Below are 14151 nucleotides of genomic sequence, written 5' to 3' on the forward strand. Positions count from 1 at the left end.
AAAAGTTAGTAATTCAGGCCCGGGATCGAACCCCCGACCGCCGATTATAAAATATCGTTTCGTATCGCTTAAAATCAAATTATTCGTGACCAGCAAACATCAACAAATCAAATTAAACATCTCTCTTGTGGCAGCCCTCGCCTCAGTCGCGATGTCAACATTTTATAACAAACACAATTAATTACATTATGAGCTCGCCTGCCAATAGGGCTGCCAACTTTTTTTTAATAATTATTCGACTAAATGATGCCCGCAAATTCGTCTGCTTGGATATACGAAGAAATTCTGCGGGAACTCTACAAAAGTAACCTATTTTATAAGCTATCTCCGTTGCAATTTCAACTAAATCGGTTTTGTCATTATGGCGTGAAGGAGTAATAAACATCAAAACTTTTACATTAATTAGAAAATTAGGATTACAGGTTAGCCCTTGGACTGCGATAAGCGATGGTGCATCATGCAGACTAAGATGGAAGCGGGGTAACTTAAAAGGGATACAGCAGTTTTTAGGGTTCCGTACCTCAAAAGGAAAAACGGAACCCTTATAGGATCACTTTGTTGTCTGTCTGTCTGTCTGTCGGTATATTAAGAAACCTACAGGGTACTTCCCGTTGACTTAAAATCATGGGCAGGTAGGTAGGTCTTATAGCAGACATAAGGGGAAAAATCTGAAAACCGTGAATTTGTTTTTTCGTTTTTTTTTTTTAATAAAGAATATTAGCCATGTTAAATGACAAATATTCCCCTTTCCTCTCCAATTAAGCGTCAGGCTTGTGCTAGGAGCAGGTACGACAATAGTGCAACGGGCGGGGTTTGAACCGTCGACCTTTCGGTTTTCAGTCCACTCCTATACCGGTTGAGCTATTGAGGCTCCACCGTGGCATTTGTGGTTACATCACACACAAAAAATTTAATAGGCTACTTGACTCATATCTAATTTCGTCCAATAAATGATTATTTATTATAGTATTTTGCTTAAGACAACGAAATATATCAATAACAATTATTAAAAACGCAGGATGGGTATATAAATCCAATTTAAAAAAATACAGTTTTTATTTTTATTTGAAACGCAGAAAACGCTGTCAGCCATGATGTGACGTCATTAAATATGTAAACAAAGAAATGTCATCCCTATGTCACGCGGGGACTAATGTAGTATCCATATATATAAAATTTAAAGTCCTGACTAACTTATATATCAACGCACAGCCTCAACATCTAAACAGCTGGTCCTAGATACATGAAATTCGGTGGGTGTGTTCTTTGTAGGTAAAGAGAAGGTATCCACTAGGAAAGGATTTTTTGAAATTCCATCCCTGAGTGGGTTAAATGGGGGTTTGAAATTTATGAAGTCCACGCGGGCAAAGTCACGAGCATAAGCTAGTTTTTATGTATTTCTAAAAACTCATAGTAAACGTAAAAAATTATCGTTTTCTCTTTATAAATTGAATAAGTTATTAAGTAAGACTTACAACAAAGTGATCTTTGCAAAAATAAATTTGGTTTGCAGTCGTTAGTGATATAGGATCCCTTTATGCAAGTCTTCGCGTGTTACGTATATTTATTTCGCTGGGCACTCTAATCCACAACTTTTCCGTGGTCTTTATCGATGCGTTTTTACATTCTCGGATGATACAATAACGATAATTACTATATTTTTCATGTAAACTAGTATAGAAGTCATGGTTATTAAACATTGGGAGGTTATGCTGTTGTTTACAAATGCATGACGTCAGAGCACAGATAATCTATCGGCCAAACATGGCCGACAGTGTTTTCACCTGTCTAAGAAAAATATATTTTTGAATTAAAGTTTTACGGTTTTTAGGGCGCAAAAAAATATAGTGTTAATTTTTTTGATCTAATAGGATAAATATAAACCATTTAAGACTTACTTAAAAAAAGTGTCAACTAGCCTATTGTGGTCATGAACTAATACAAAAGAAAACTTTATTATGTAGTATATACATATAGAAAAAACTTATCACTAAAAATTAAAAGATCCTGTTAGGTTTAAAAAATGAAAAATTATGTTAATACATATTACGAAGTGACAACCCTAACTTAAAAGAGCTCTTCAAACGAAGGCCTGTTACGCAGCATTATATTTTAATTCAGGGCCTCCTTTTTCTTACGCGGCGAAATTATATCGTATTTTCGTTGGTAAATAATACTTTACAATGTTTAGCAATCGTACAGTTCGGCCAGGCAAAATCATACTGTTTCGGTAGGTACGATGTCGGGTAAATGATACCGTTGGATCCGACAAAATCGAACTGCCAAGCTGTTCGGTACAATTTCGGGTGAAACCGTTATATGATATATACTCGTATATGACGCACTACCTACCTGACTAAGGCTTGGCGCATATGGGCCACTCACCACAGCCACGAGTGTCAGGTTATGTAAAACCTTTGTCAATTTCTACATAGTATAAACATAGTCGCTTCCCACTTCTGGCCCGCTGTAAGCTTAGATCTTTTAACTACGCAACAGATCTTAATGCGGTTTTCATCAATAGAAGAGAGATTCAAGAGGAAGGTTTATACGTATACTTAGTTTTATATTGTTTCGTGTTAATTTGTTGAAAATGACGATAACTATTCAAGATGTCGACAGAAATCGAATCAAGCTTTATAAAAAAAAAGCGATTCGACCTTATATTGTAATAATTGCAGTTAGTCAGTCCCTCGTTTTATATACATATAAGATAGATGGGTGCCAACTGCCAAGGCAAAGGCTACGCTTTAGCCAACTGTCAGCTTGCTAAACTGTAATATTATATCGTGCTCTAAAAATGTATAGACACGGCGGATTTAATTATGCCTCGTCTTGTCGCTTCTGTGGTCTACACGGATCCGAGACGTTTTATTGTTTGGCGAAACAAATTGTTTTTCTGTTCAAATGTACAGATTTTGAACGTTTCTACTTCAGATAGGTACATCCTGAAGCTGTTTACAAGGTGTATTTTAAATAGGAATTTCCTGTAACTGAGTGTTTCCAATAACGAAAAGGCTACAAATCAACCATCAGTTGTTATCAGAGAATCCTATGCAATTTTGTATATTTGTTTGACAGTATATGTTTTTTTAAAGAATATTAGCCATAATATTCACAATTTCCCTCCAACTAAGCATAAGGTTTGTAGACAATAGTGCAATGTGTAGTTTGATTTTTTCCTTTACTTGTCCTATTATAAGATATATGGGTATTTCATGATTCTAGGTCAATCGGAAGTACCTTAAGGGTTTCTTGACAGACACGAAAGACAGACAGACAACGAAGTGTTCCTATAAGGGTTATTTTTTTCCCTCTGAGGTACGGAACCCTTAAAAGATACGAGAGGGGGCTTGAAGGATATTTGCTTCAATAGTTCTGAGTTACCCTTTACCTGAGGAGGCGTAGCAGCCACTCTGTCCCTCCGAGATTCCCTCATCTGCTCTCTAGGCTCGTCCCTCATGACAGGAGCTGGTCTGATGACGAACGCATCGACCCTGGAAGACGCCCTCATGCCAGGGGCTGCCCCAGCATCGCCTATGGCATCACGGACCGCTCCACGGATGTTCAGGATTGTATCGCCGGTTTTGACGCGACGTGACTGCAAATAATCATCATCATCAACCCATCGCTACCTCTACCTATGGTATATGGGTACCTTCAAGTTAAGAGTGAATAGGCATCTTCTAGGCAAGCGCGCTCCATCTTAGGCTGCATCATCACTTGCCACCAGGTCTGATTGCAGCCAAGCGCTAGTCTATAAATTAAAAAAAAATCGCCGGCCCACTACTGAGCATGAGTCTCGTCTCACAATAAGAAAGGTTACTTTTTTCCAAGTTCGGATTGACAGACTTCACACAACTTTGATAACATTATTAAGAATTCTCAAGCATGCAGGTTTCCTAACGACATTTTCTCTCCCCGTTAAATCAAGCTAGATGATGCCCGCGACTTCGTCCGCGTGGATTTAGATCTTCAAAAATCCCGTGGGAACTCTTAGATTTTCCGGGATAAAAAGTAGCCTATGCCCTTCCCCGGGATGCAAACTATCTCTGCACCAAATTTTGTCAAAATCAGTTGAACGGATGAGCTGTGAAAGGCTAGCAGACAGACAGACACACTTTCACATTTATAATATTAGTATGGATTACTTAAAACCCATATAACTATGAAAACTTAGAGGAGCGAACTCGGAAAAGGGAAATCAAAATTATCAAGTCAATATTATTTATTGAAGTATTACAGCGATTACGCACTCATCCGATCCCAGTTCGTGAAAATACGTTCCTTTTTGTTTTGTATGGTAGCTTATGACATATGTCGTAGATGTTTTTATATCCGTATTTTCACGGGTTCGGATCGGATGAGTGCGTGATCGCTGTTAAACCTTACCTTCGGTGGTTTCTCCCAATCCGTACTGCTTCTTTTCTTTCGATCAAAATTATCTTCAGTAACATGCGCCTCGCTTGAATCGTCTTCATTCACAGATGCTTTAGTTACCTTATCATTATTAGATTTATCAGAAAATTTATTATTCTCAGATTCTACTCTTGCTTCTTCAGCCATCAAAATTCTATTCAATTCATCCACATTGGACCCTGGAGCGACGATAAAAGCACTTTCTGAATTAAAATCTTCATTTTCTGATATAACATTAGTAGTATCACTTTCTATAGATTCTTCGTTTTGTCCCGTTGGACTAGATTCTAAAACTTGAGGAACATTTTGTAAATCGTTGTAATCTTCTGGGGTGGTATTGCTTTTACTTATTACATCCGTTTCAAATATATTGTCTTTATTAAAATCTATTATTTTGATACTAGCGTCATCTAAATTTTCTGCTCCTGTGATTTTATTTTTGGTAAGACTAGTGACTTTATCGTCTGAAATGGAGTCTATAGGAATAGTTTCGTCAGATTCTATGGGTTTATCTTTTGATTCGTTTAGGTTTTCAATAACAGTTTCATCTGGAGTAACTAATATACTGCTATCTTCAATACTGGTTTCAGTTTCGTCATAATTAACACCAGTGACTTCGTTTACATCTGTATTATCAATCGAATCTTCATCAAAATCGTTTGTATCGAAGAATGGCTGGAAGTCTTTGGAATTAGGGTTTAGAGGGCTTAAATTGCTTGTTTTGTCGTTGTTTCCTTCGTTGAAAGTTTCAGGGTTGTCAGCAAGAGTTCCAGGAGTGTCACGTAGAGGAGGGTAGAGGGGGGCGTCTCGGAGGAGCTCTGCCGCGTCGAGTGGGGTGCGTTCAGAGCTACTTCTCTCGGAGCGAACAGGGAGGAAGCCTGGCGACAAACACACTAATTACTTTTTAGTGTTATTAAGTTTTATTGCTGACTGGAATAGGTAATTGAAAAGGGGGGAATAGTTTCTGTGATTGGGTTTTTTGTTAAATATATTAGTATCAGTTGAAAAACGCTTGGTAATAGTTATGCAGGCTGTATGATCAAAATGTTATTAGCTAGACAATTTAGAATTTTCGTTCTAAATGTTTAGACTTTATAAATAACTAGCTGATACCCGCGCCTTCATCCGCGTGGATTTAGGTTTTAAAAAATTCCGTAGAATCTTTTTGATTTTTCAGGTTAAAAAGTAGCCTATGTCACTCTCCAGGTCTTTAACTATACCCATGCAAAAAATCACGTTGATCTGTTGCTGTGTTGCGACGTAATTGAAGGACAAACCAACAAACAAACACACATTCGCATTTATAATATGGGTAGTGATTATTATCCATAGACCTAAGGTAGTGCCGCCAAGCGATTGTTCATAAATACAGAATTTCAATCGTGAAATTGGTATAAGTATCAAATCAGAAAAATGTAGTAGGTAGATGTAGCCATTTTCTGATTTAGCAACGCAATTCAAGTTTGGTGTTAAGTTACAAGTATGTATTTGTAGAGATAACATTTTAAAAATTAATTAATATTTTTAAATATACTTGACACCATAAGCGGACATAAGATAGTGAAAAGATAAATCGATATCTCGCATAGTTTTAGAATTAGAACAATAAAAAATAGTAATATTGACTAACATGTATGGAGAGTAACCTTAATAAATAACGATATTTTTCATCAGTACGCCAAAGTCTTAACCCGGTCTGTTTCGCACAAAGAGGGTAAATCCATCTTATAAATAATTCCACGTCCTCAAGATTAAGAGGTCTCAAAGAGACTTTTATAAGTTACAGCGCTGTGGGGCAAGGGACCGGGGGTTTAAAAGCGATCACCGGGGACCTCATTTGCCGTAGCTTAGGGCTGCCATAGACTAGTTACCGACAGGAAAAAATGTAAGAGTACATAGGCCTTTAGAAAGAGATTTCGGCTTTGTAGAGTGTTGGTTCTGTCACTCATATCTATAACCTATGTGACGTTTTGTCGGTCTCAATGACAGAGGCAACGCTCTACGAAACCGCTTTCTCTTTCTAAAGATCGATGTAGGTACAGAGAGTTGCCTGTAGGTACAGAGTTTTAATTGACCGATTGTTTCGTCTGATAGAGTTCTTGCCTCTTACCTGCTCACATTGAATTGAATCACCATCTATGGAAAAGCTATTTCAAATCTAAGTTTCAAATAAAAATCGTTTTTAGAGGCTGTAAATTAGTAGGTAGGCCAGAATCTGGACATCAAGTCTTTTTTTTAAAGAATATTAGCCATGTTAAATGACTAATATTCCCCCTTTCCTCTCCAACTAAACGTCAGGCTTGTGCTAGGAGTAGGTACGACAATAGTGCAACGGGCGGGGTTTGAACCGTCGACCTTTCCGTTTTCAGTCCACTCCTTTTCCGGTTGAGCTATTGAGGCTCCTTTGTTGGTTGTAACCCGCAAAATTTAGTATTTGCTTTTATATAAAAGAAAAAGCTGACTGACTGATGAATCTATCAACGCACAGCTCAAACTACTGGTCGAATCGGGCATGCAGATATCAGCTGTTGTGGCGTAGATATCCGCTAAGAAATGATTTTTGAAAATTCAACCCCTAAGGAGATAAAAAAGGAGTTTGAAATTTGTGTATTCCACGTGGACGAAGTAGGAGGCATAAGCTAGGGTTATATATTTAGATTTGGTGATATAAAGACGGCTTTACGTGCTCTACGGCAAGGGGGGTGACACCGCCAGCTTCCTAACTCCAGACAAGTACTAAGAATTTCTTAACAGAAAAATCCCTTACCCAACTATTTTTGGCACTACCCGGAAATCGAACCCAGGACCTCGAAATCCTCAGTCGAACATTCTAACCACTAGACCAACGATGCAGAAATGGAACGACGAATGGAAGGGGATTAGGCTAAAACTCATTAATTAAGACAAGGGACTCTTTTGTTATAGCTTTAAACATAAAATCATGGTTCTATTTTATGGGCGTCTTTAACCATATAGACTTGACTGAGCAAGGCCTCTTTATAGCGACCCCTTGTTTGATGACTTAAACTAATTTGTGAAATCCTGCGCGAAATTAACGCTTACATTGTGACCCCTTACTAGGGTTACTAGAAATTTATGAACCTTCAAATTCAAAATTAAGTATATGTACGATAGCTGCCGTCCTATAACTAAAAAGCAGTGCAATAAATAATTTTCGAGTCACTCCAAAAAAAATTATCACATAAAAAAATGATAATTTACAAAAATTTTCAGAAACATTCTGAAAAATTTTGTTACGTAAGACCAAGCTAAAAAATAGTAGCCTCATTTTTGGAAACATTAGTTTTTTGAAAATTTGCACGTTTTTAGGCGATAAATCAAAAATTGTTTTTTCACACTTTTAAATTAGTTTTTGGCAAGCAAGTCGTGTTTTTAATTTTTTTTAGTTACGACTTGTTTCCTTTTGAGGTAAGTCATCATGATCAACCCATGACCGGCTCGCTACAGAGGACGGGTCTCCTCTCAGAATGAGAAGGGTTTTGGCCATAGTCTACCAAGTCTGGCCAAGTGCGGATTGGCAGACTTGACATATCTTTGAGAACATTATGGAGAACTACCAGGCATGCAGGTTTCCTCACGATGTTTTCCTTCATCGTTAAAGCAAGTGATATTTAATTACTTAAAACGTATAACTCCGAAAAGTTAGAGGTGCCTGACGGGATCTAACCCCCGACGAATTAGGAATCGAACGTCTTAACCACTAGACTATCATACTACAGGAGGTATAGTCCGCGACAGGTTGAGATGGCAATCGTAATATGAGGCGGGGGACGCCCCGCATACCCGCACGCCACCCGCGCTCGCCTGCACCGGGTTAGCGCGAGGCCTGTGCGGGGTATTCCCTCCCCGATTGCCATCACGACCTATCACGTACTATAGGTATGGAACCCTAAAAAACGAATCTGCAACCCCGTCTCTGATGTGTACCCTCAAACATTTCCTAGAAAGGCTCTCGTCAGTAGGTAATCACCACGCTATTTAGGATTCACTTGTTGTGTATCAAATTCAATTCCCAACCCGGTCCTTTGAAAGTTCAAAGTGTTAAATTGAAATCAAGTTTCTTCTCAAATTGCCGGCAAAATTCCATAGAACCTCCTTATGCTGACTTCCTGTCTCAAAGAGCTTTAATGAACAAAGGTTGGTCCCGAAATTGTGATCTAAGAATGTGCACCCAATTCAAATGGTATACGTCACGTCACGTCACGTATCACGCGGATCCGTTATGCCCGGGTGACACGAGGCTAGTTTTTAAAGCCAGGATAGTAAGCTAGTAATTCTGTTTTCGTGTATACAGAACTAGCTTCATTTCTAGGCTAGTAAGCTAGCGTCTCAAGCCAGGATAGTTTAATAGGATGGGGTTCTATTTTTTGAGCCAGTGACGCCCCCCACCACTAATTTTACTGTCCTGGCTTGTGTACTAGCGTTGTGTGGCCACTGAAGCTAGTATCCGATTGGCTAGTATGCGTTTTGTTTTTCGATGTCGGACGAAAGAAAATCTAGAAAATTGTCTCATAAATGTGTCCGTACGTTGTATTTTTGGCGTCACAAGCCTCAAAAGAATATCAAACAAATCAGATGACATTCGCATCTCGTCTCGTCCATACACGTTTTTCTAAGGCCACTTCTAGTAATTCGGCTAGTGCGAATTGCCACACAATGAACCAAAAGCTTAATTTGCTATAATCCGCTGAAACAGGTCGAATCTGTATGGTGCAACATGCAGCATGCACCATACAGATTCGACCTGTTTCGCAAAGTAACGCCCGTTTCTATACAACGAATTGGTACAGGTTCCGAAGTAACTGTTTTGAATTCGGTTTTTTTTACGATGCAGTTCATATTATTTAACAGACGTGTTGTCACTTCACTCACTGCAATGGCACTGGCATCAATTTTCCTAGCATCATGTACACACTAGCATGTGCCAGTCAGGACAAAAAGCTAGGATATTATACCGAAGTTCCTAGCTTGCTATCCTGGCTTTAAAAACTAGCCTCGTGTCTCCCGGGCATTACTCCGTTGCGCTGTGGTTGAACGACAAACCAACAAACAAGCTATGACACTAAAAATAAATTAAACAAAATTTCAGAAATATTCGGAAAGATAAAAGTAACATAAAGACAATTTTTTAAAAAGTTCGGCACGTTCGTGTGATAATGTTATAGGATCCGAGGTGGTACCAGCTATAAGGCGACGAGACGTGCCACTTTGCTGCTAAGAACAGGCTTAAGGTCTTAACCTGCCTTTTGAAATGACACTATTCCTTTACAAATCCCTTGATTCTTGTTACACTTTGTGGAATTACATTACACTTCTTGAAAATAGGTTTATTGGGGTTCCGTACCTCAAAAGGAAAAAAGGAACCCTTATAGGATCACTTCGTTGTCTGTCTGTCGTATCTGTCAAGAAACCTACCTAACTAAGTGCGAGTCAGGCTCGCACACCGAGGGTTCCGTACTACAGTTGCATTTTTTCGAGATTTTGCACGTTAAATCAAAATTATTGTGCATAAACATGAATAAAAATCTGTTTTAGAATGTACACTTTCATAATATAATACCCCACTTGGTATAGTTATCTTATACTTTGAAAATTGAAAATACTAATATTTATTATGTTCATGAATACATTTTAATTTTTTTGGTCATGAAACCAGAAATTCCCAGTTTCAGGAATTTTTTTGGACATTGCGAATACCTGCTGCCAACATTCGCGAATGCGAAAGCGAATGCGAATATTCAGTTTTTGTTTAAATTTGGCGCCATTTGATTTTATTTTAATAACCAACTATTAAGTACATTCAAAAAAAAATTCTTTTAATATTCGCAAAACATTCGCAGTAATTTCGCGATTGCGAATACGAATATGCAAAAATATGCGAATATACGCGAATGCGAATGCGAATATTCGTTACATCACTAGTGTAAACTATAGAGAAATACTATTATACCTACAACAAAGACGAACTGGCAGCAAAAGTCTACTTTCTCAACAAGAGAAGACGACATTTACAAGAATCGTGCCAAGATTTTCCAACATTCTTAGCGTATTTCCAGAAAGTTCTACGTAAGGTACGAGTATATCCGTTTTGGAGAAATGCAGAGGATTATTCGGGTATGTTTACTCTCTTAAAATTCCTCCAACGTCCGAGTGTATCGACTTTTCGGCCTTTTCTGTCGGCCTATACAGTTCTGGTTCTTTAAAGTAAACTGATCGGTCAATTTAGTTATTTCTATTCTATTCCCAGATCGCTCTTGACTGCGAATTGCGATCTAATATCATCCGACTGTTAGATATCAACTTTTCTGTCAGCCTATACAGTTTTGGTTCTTTAATCATACGACCGGAAGACGCAGCTTTGGAAGAAACCCACTTTTTCCTTTAACTTTTTCTTTTTTAGTATTTGTGTTATTTCGTTAGGGTAAGAATTTCTTGTTTTGATTATGTATTAGATTATAATGGGGCTGACATGTATATAAATATAAAAACCCCTAAATAAATAAAGAAAAAAAACCACACTGTGGAAAAGATAGAGTGTAGAAATCATCTACTGAGTTTATGCAACAAGTTGGAAAGCCTTTCTACGGATACTAAATATGCCATATAGGCTATAGAAAACTGATTACCAAGAAACGAATCATGACTATAAGATCTACAATACGCAAATGTGTTCTAAAGTATCATGATTCCGAATTCCGATGAAAACATAGATTTTTGCACTCATAAGCTTTTCGAAGATATACAAGTCTTACATTTACATGCTTTTGGTAACCATTCTCAATGTAAAAGCCATTTTTGTGACAAATCACAAGATGAAATCTTACCGTCAGGATTTTTTACTAGCACACTATGGCAAAAAATATGTTTAATTATAAATAACTAGCTGCCCCGGCGAACTTCGTACCGTCTAACAGTAGATTCTATTTCAGGCATTTTTTTTTAAATTTTCTCTCCGTAAGGAACCATCCTCGTAATTCAAGGAATATTATAAAAAAAGAATTAGCGAAATCGATTCAGCTGTTCTCGAGATTTGCGATCAGCAACACATTCAGCGATTCATTTTTATATATAGAGAGAAAAAACTATTCTGCACTCTCAGGTGCTGCTGCAATAATAGGTAGGGAAACAAAAAAAAAATGTATCTGGGTGTTAAAAATAAATATTGCAGCATTTGTGCACACGAGCAAAATAAAAATAGGCCACCAAGACCTCATCGATGCTTCAAAAACTTTACCGGACCATCTACTGCTATGGAGTCCAATATCATTATAAGTAGAAGGCTTTAAAGCATCTCTTGACATGTACTTCTTGATATATGGTCGCCTTATTTCTGATGGGGACTCCAGTACATACTCAAGGATTTCAGACGCAAGACCGTATCCCATTTTGTTTTTCCTTTAACTTTTTCTTTTTTAGTATTTGTGTTATTTCGTTAGGATAAGAATTTCTTGTTTTGATTGTATGTATTAGATTATAATGGGGCTGACATGTATATAAATATAAAAGCCCCTAAATAAATAAAGAAAAAAAACCACACTGTAGAAAAGATAGAGTGTAGAAATCATCTACTGAGTTTATGCAACAAGTTGGAAAGCCTTTCTATGGATACTAAATATGCCATAGGCTATAGAAAACTGATTACCAAGAAACGAATCATGATTATAAGATCTACAATACGCAAATGTGTTCTAAAGTATCATGATTCCGAATTCCGATGAAAACATAGATTTTTGCACTCATAAGCTTTTCGAAGATATACAAGTCTTACATTTACATGCTTTTGGTAACCATTCTCAATGTAAAAGCCATTTTTGTGACAAAATATCACAAGATGTAATCTTACCGTCAGGATTTTTTACTAGCACACTATGGCAAAAAATATGTTTAATTATAAATAACTAGCTGCCCGGCGAACTTCGTACCGCCTAACAGTAGATTCTTTTTTAGACAATTTTTAAAAAAAAATTCACTGTAAGAACCATCCTCGTACTTCAAGGAATATTATAAAAAAAGAGTTAGCGAAATCGGTTCAGCTGTTCTCGAGATTTGCGATCAGCAACACATTCAGCGATTCATTTTTATATTATAGACTAGTATTTTGCTCGCTGCTCGAGCTGCTAAAGCAGCTCTCGAGGTCTATAATGGCCATTTTGAATAAATAAAAAAAGTTTTAAATTTTGTATGAAAAAATAAATTCCGCCATTTTGAATTTTTTTTCCACCCATCGAGTAGACCTTCGGATCCTGATCATCTCTTGCCAAGAAACCACTCTTCCATCTGTCATACCCTCCGAGATGGACGCCGATGAAATTTGTATGGCGGCCATCTTTTTTTCGGAATTTTAATTTTTTTTTCCAATTTTTGGAAATTGGATGAGGTTTCGAATGACATTTGGTCGAGCACCTCCCACCTATCTTCAATACCTTGAGCGTGCCCTTCACCCGTCTCCGAAATCCTCAATCATCAGCTCTCTCCATATGTTGCCCAAAAGGAATCTTTGTCTTCTATATGAATCCATAAGTGAAAAAAAAAAGTTTCATACAAAATTTTACAGGAGGGAATTTTTTGAAAATCTCGGCCGCCATCTTGTTTTTCAAATTTTTTTCACTTTTTCTAAAAACCGTTTACTAATATCTGCAAGACCTGCAAGTTGTAACAAAATCGGTTGGAAAACAAAAAAGTTACAAAAGTCAGGTCGGCCGCCATCTTGTTTTTCTGAAATGTCATAATTTTTCCCTACTCGAATCCCACTTCTGAACATATCTCCTATACATTATTATATCATTTTCTGTCTCTTTCTAGGAGAACAATTATGTCAATGAGTCAGTCAGTCAGTGAGTGAGTGAGTGGTAATTGAGCTATATATAGTATAACTAGTATTTTGCTCGCTGCTCGAGCTGCTAAAGCAGCTCTCGAGGTCTATAATGGCCATTTTGAACAATTTAAAAAAAGTCATACATTTTCTATGAAAAAAAAAATCCGCCATTTTGAATTTTTTTTCCATCCATCGAGTAGACCTTTGGATCCTGATCATCTTTTGCCAAGAAACCACTCTTCCATCTTTCATACCCTCCGAGATGGACGCTGATGAAATTTGTATGGCGGCCATCTTTTTTTTGGAATTTTGAATTTTTTTTCAAATTTTTGGCAATTGGATGGGGTTTCGAATGACATTTGCTCGAGCACCTCCCACCTATCTTCAATACCTTGAGCGTGCCCTTCACCCGTCTCCGAAATCCTCAATCATCAGCTCCCTCCATGTGTTGCCCTAAAGAAATCTTTGTCTTCTATATGAAACCGTAAGTGAAAAAAAAAAGTTTCATACAAAATTTTACAGGAGGGAATTTTTTGAAAATCTCGGCCGCCATCTTGTTTTTCAAATTTTTTTCACTTTTTCTAAAAACCGTTTACTAATATCTGCAAGACCTGCAAGTTGTAACAAAATCGGTTGGAAAACAAAAAAGTTACAAAAGTCAGGTCGGCCGCCATCTTGTTTTTCTGAAATGTCATAATTTTTCCCTACTCGAATCCCACTTCTGAACATATCTCCCATACATTATTATATCATTTTCTGTCTCTTTCTAGGAGAACAATTATGTCAATGAGTCAGTCAGTGAGTCAGTGAGTGGTAATTGAGCTATATATAGTATAATAACTAGTATTTTGCTCGCTGCTCGAGCTGCTAAAGCAGCTCTCGAGGTCTATAATCGC

General features: G+C 37.4%; 1 protein-coding gene across 2 annotated transcripts in view; it reads right to left on the bottom strand.

The window, feature by feature from the left end:
• Window positions 1–14151, bottom strand: part of tei (teiresias) — an 86495-nt gene that overhangs the window by 18649 nt on the left and 53695 nt on the right. For both annotated transcript variants that reach the window (XM_034981836.2, XM_069507120.1), the window contains exons 3-4: window positions 4393–5297; window positions 3395–3601 (exon numbers count right to left, since the gene is read on the bottom strand). In XM_034981836.2, coding sequence (XP_034837727.1) covers window positions 3395–3601; window positions 4393–5297 — 1112 coding nt within the window. The remainder of the gene's footprint in view (window positions 1–3394; window positions 3602–4392; window positions 5298–14151) is intronic.

This window comes from Maniola hyperantus, chromosome 25 (genome assembly GCF_902806685.2).
Source record: "Maniola hyperantus chromosome 25, iAphHyp1.2, whole genome shotgun sequence".
Lineage (NCBI taxonomy): Eukaryota > Metazoa > Arthropoda > Insecta > Lepidoptera > Nymphalidae > Maniola > Maniola hyperantus.